General features: G+C 35.7%; 1 protein-coding gene across 1 annotated transcript; it reads left to right on the top strand.

The window, feature by feature from the left end:
• Positions 1-2292: 2292 nt before the first annotated feature.
• Positions 2293-4432, top strand: LOC133703850 (dof zinc finger protein DOF1.4-like). Its single transcript, XM_062128554.1, has 2 exons — positions 2293-2492; positions 2682-4432. The coding sequence occupies exons 1-2, from the start codon at positions 2412-2414 to the stop codon at positions 3672-3674; spliced, it is 1074 nt and encodes a 357-aa protein (XP_061984538.1). The 5' UTR covers positions 2293-2411; the 3' UTR covers positions 3675-4432.
• The last annotated feature ends 464 nt before the right edge of the window (positions 4433-4896 follow it).

Below are 4896 nucleotides of genomic sequence, written 5' to 3'. Positions count from 1 at the left end.
CTTTGGTATATACCGACAAATTGTTTATGTCAGCAAATACTAATGATTTTAATGATAAAAAAAGTTATATTGATAAATATCACTGTAAAATATCAAAAAATAAAAAAACCGATAGTAATTCTATTTATATTTATTGAATTTTTGGTGGTGAAATATGTTAATCTACCTGCATAACTTGTGATGTCATGTGTACTCTTTCAAGTACGTACTTTATCTATTTTCAATATTTTTGAAACTTTTTATTTAATTGGCGAGGAAGTTTTCAACTTTTTCACTTTTCTACTTTTAATTTGTTGGGATTTCAAGTTTTTTGGAGTTTTCAAGTTTTTCAATTTTCTACTTTTAATTTGTTGGGTTTTCAAGCTTTTCTTATTATTATTTTTAAATCATTTTTTTTAGTGTTTTAAGAGTATTTTCATAACAAAAGATGGAAAAAGTGTAGAATTGAAAAACATAACTTTAATTAATTTTTTTTTAACAAATATACAAGAGAACGTGCTAACACTTAATTAGTATTTAATTGATGTGTAAATTACAGTTTACCCCTAAAATTGCTAACACTTAATTAGTATTTAATTGAATTAGACGTGTTTAGAGAAAAAAAAACAATTAGACCAAAATTGTCCTGCCCCTTTAATATATGCAATGCAATGTGATTGGTTTAGTTGATGCATAAATAGAGAAGGTGTAATAATTAATTTATCCAAACAAGATCTTGAACTTGAATTCCGCACTTAATTTTGCTTCGTAGAAATAACACTGGATTACGCACATCTAGTAGTTAAACTACTTGTCTAATTATTCTCCAAGAAATAAAAAGACTAAACTGACAGCCGAATCTGTAAAACTGCCTTGACATGTTAATTTCCTATTTTTAACGTCTAAATTTCCAGCCACAGTACTTTAAAGCGTGATAAAATTATGTGCAAGTAGTAGCCCTAGCTAGTGAACATTAAGCAATGTGATTAGTACTATATATTTTAATTAACCAAAGATCAAAAGTTAATTAGGGTCAGGACTGCGGAAGAATAATGATGGGATGGTAGGGAGGAGGAGAAGATCCCTTGAAAGACTACAAAATCCATATGTTCCCCAAGCTATGCTTTGCTTTTCCCTTCTTTTTTTCCTTGTAGCTGAGCTGCTCACCACATGGCTCCTCCCTCTCCCTCTCCCTCCCTCTCTCTGACTAACCCTGTTAACGGTTTCTCTCTTTATTTATTTATTTATTTTTAAAGACATAAATATGGTGAGAGAACAAAGAAGCACTGCATGCAAGATGAAGCCCTCGGGAATAAAGCATGGTCATTTCTATGCTTTGAGACTGAGATGTAACTTAATTGGACTCCCCCACATGGAGTCCTGTTGTCCTGTTTCTCTTGGAATTTTCACTTTCTCCACAAAAATTGAATAGTCAGTCTCATACCCATTAAAAAGAAGAAAAGGCAGTAACATCCAATAGCTCACTACCTCACAACTTTTGATATCTCCAAGGTGATTCTTGACAATATTAGTATTATTGTTGCTACTAATATAGTAAATACACACTCACGTGTAAGAAATATTAAGGCCATACATAATTGATAATCCTACAACAGCTTATGTGCTTATACTTGTCAAACATGACGATGCTTCATCATTCTTCCAGAAGGGGGAAGAAAACAAGAGCAAGACACTCTTTAAATAAATAGTCACATTGTGCTTGATCGGAACGTTTCATTTTGCTGTATATTGATATCCCATCAAAAGCAAGTGAACATTGGATCTAGTTATGGATGGGATGTGTTTTTTCTTTTAGGAGCAACATAATAAGTACTTGTCAAAGTCGACGTCGAGCATAATTTTTATGGCGGATGCGTTCACATACTATACAATATATATTGAATAAATACAAGAAAATAAAGTGGAAGTGGGATTTGCTTTGTGACTTGGCTAGTGACTGCATTGGGTCTTGGGCTCTAGGGATTCCCTCTATGTATCTATGGATATCTATCTAAAACAAAGGAATGTTACGTAGTGATGTGGAATGTGTAGTCTCTCAGTCGCATATGTTAATGTTCTTTCTTGAACAACTCAAAGATTCATCTCTAGCTCTACTATACCTCCCTGTCTTTTTCTTGGATTTTGAATATATTGTATGTCCCTCCATATATTCTTTCACATTCTTTCTTCCTTTCTTGTTTTTTTTTTAAATTTTTTAATAGTTTCATTAGAAAAATCATATACCCAAATTCGATTTCAGGCCCCATCACGTGAAAGTCTCACTAGTTAAATCACACAAAATCTCATGTTATGCTAATTAATCTAACACACATGCATACTCTCTTTCTCTCTATGTATGTGACAATATTTGTACTCCCATCAAGAGAGACTCGCGTCCCCACCTGGTCTTTGTCTGTTTACTCTTTGTTTCAATGATTCCTTCGAGAGAAGAAATGCTAGGCAACTGTGAGAAGATGGTTGTAATCTCTTCAACTACTAACGCATGGCCACAGGTTCTTTACCCCTCCTCCTCCTCCTCTCTCTCTCTCTCTCTCTCTCAATTATTAGACAAAACATGACCCATTTTTTTGTTTCTTAGCTTTTGGAAGAGAATATCTATCTTGTGTTGTTATTTTTACTCTAATAAAAACACCACTCTTGATGTGTTTCTTTTTTTTTCTTTCCTTTTCTCTTTGGTGCAGAATCAGATAGATGAGAAAAGCCTGATGGCATCAACAAGTAAACAAATGGAGAGACCAAGCCAAGAAGTACTTTCGCAACCACAGCAGCAGCAGCAGCTGCAGCAAGCTCTTAAATGTCCTCGTTGTGACTCCTCAAACACCAAGTTCTGTTACTATAACAACTACAGCTTATCTCAGCCAAGACACTTTTGCAAGGCTTGTAAGAGATACTGGACAAGAGGTGGCACTTTAAGGAATGTTCCTGTTGGTGGTGGATGTAGAAAGAACAAGCGTGTCAAGAGACCAGCCTCAGCCGCTGGAGGAGCTAGTAATTCAGTTTCTAGTGCAAACCCTAACTCTCAAACCCCAATTGACCATATTTCTTCAACTTCAAATCATATTAATCCTTTGTTTTATGGGTTATCTGGCAGTAACCCATCAGAGATGAACCTTCCATTTCCTGGTAGGTTCAATCCAAGGATGGATTCAGCTGTTTCTGGGTATCACAATCTCCAGCCTCAGTTAAATGCTCTTGCTTTAGGGTTTTCATCAGGAATCATGAGTACTAATGATGCTAATGGGTTTAACCCTACTAAGCAAATACAAGATGTGGTCACTTCAAATTCACTTCTTTCAAGTTATTCCAATCTCTTTGACTCCTCCACAACTTCCACCAACACAACTTCTCCTACTATAGCTTCTTTGCTTGCCTCTAGCTTTAACCAACAAAAGTTCACCAATAGTGGTATCAAAGAGAGTACTAGAGCTCCTAACTACTTTCAAAGCTTGACAGTACCCTTCGAGGAGTTGCAAATGAATGGCAATAGTGAATCTGGGATTGGTGTGAAAGGGGTGAAAACTGAGCATAATCAAAATAGGTTGGACTGGAATGTGCCATGCCAGAATCAGATAGAACAAGCTGGCTTGTCAGATCCTTCAATGTATTGGAACACCACCACAAGTGTCGGTTCATGGCATGATCCAGCTAATATGGGATCTTCAGTACTTCTTTGATCTAGCTCTACCAAAAACCCATTTCTTTCATTTTAGATATCTCCCTCTTGGTTAGTGATCTTGGTATGATCTTCTTTAAGCTACTTGATTTTTTTTCGTTTTACTTCTGTTTCTAGTGCGGTTCATGGTACTCAAATTGAGGATGGATTTCTCTTAACAAGGGTATAAGACAGGTGTGGAAGGAAATTACAGATGAGAGGAGCTTGGATCAGAGAGATCATGTCAGCTGCAAGATCAGCCTATTGGTTTTATTTTCAAGGTTGAGAAATCCCATTTGCACTGAGACGAACCTCGGATCCTCTTCCCTCTCATCAACACAGCTACCATAACCACGATCATTAATATCATGTACACTACATGATATCCACTACTATTTGGTGCAACTTTCCAGCTAGTGCTGGACTGGACTTTCCTTAATCTGTATGTATATATGCATGACAAGTCTCTTTTCCTTTTCTTTTTATTTTCTCCTAATGTACTAGTCCTTGTTATTAGGTTGGGGTTAGGGGGTATATGTTTCAGTCCATAATCAATATCAGACGAGGCACTTCTTTTTCATTTTTTGTCTTTTATACTTTCTTTTTATGGGAAAAAAAAAATTGCTGGGGGGCGTTGGGTACAATGGTATAGGAGAAGGGGGGGGATTTTGCTATTGTAATGTTGGGATTTTGTTTATGTGATTGGTCTTTTGGGTTATATGTTTGTTGACTTTGAAGTGTTCCATGTAATGAAGGAGCTGTGGGTTTGGGAATTTCCAATGCTGATGTTTGAAATGCATTCAGTGATATCCTAAACTTCTGGATATACTACACATTGTCAAATAATTGCAGATAGTTCGCTGTTGCAGATAGTTCATATGCCTGCATAATGTTAGAAATGTAGGCACGATGATATTAAATGAAAATATGAATTCAGATTTGCTTTAAACAGGAGTAATGTACCAGGACTAGATGTTGCATTTGGTATGGTATATATGGCTTGCTCCAATTTTACATCCTGATTTTGTTAAGTTCCTCAGAGAGATCTGAGGGATCTTTAGATATAATGAAAATTAAGATATCTCCCTGACAAGAACTGAAACTAAAATAGATTTCAGCTCCATGATGACTTGGATTTTAGTATATTGGCTGCAGTGCCTGACTACAGTTCCAACTTCGAATCTCTCGACACAGAAATCTTTTACAAAATCAAATATGAGAAGGTTATTTTCAGAATTATATAC

Source organism: Populus nigra, chromosome 9 (assembly GCF_951802175.1).
Source record: "Populus nigra chromosome 9, ddPopNigr1.1, whole genome shotgun sequence".
In the NCBI taxonomy this organism is placed as follows: Eukaryota; Viridiplantae; Streptophyta; class Magnoliopsida; order Malpighiales; family Salicaceae; genus Populus; species Populus nigra.
The sequence above is the reverse complement of the archived record's forward strand: the minus strand, read 5'-3'. Positions and strand labels throughout refer to the sequence as shown.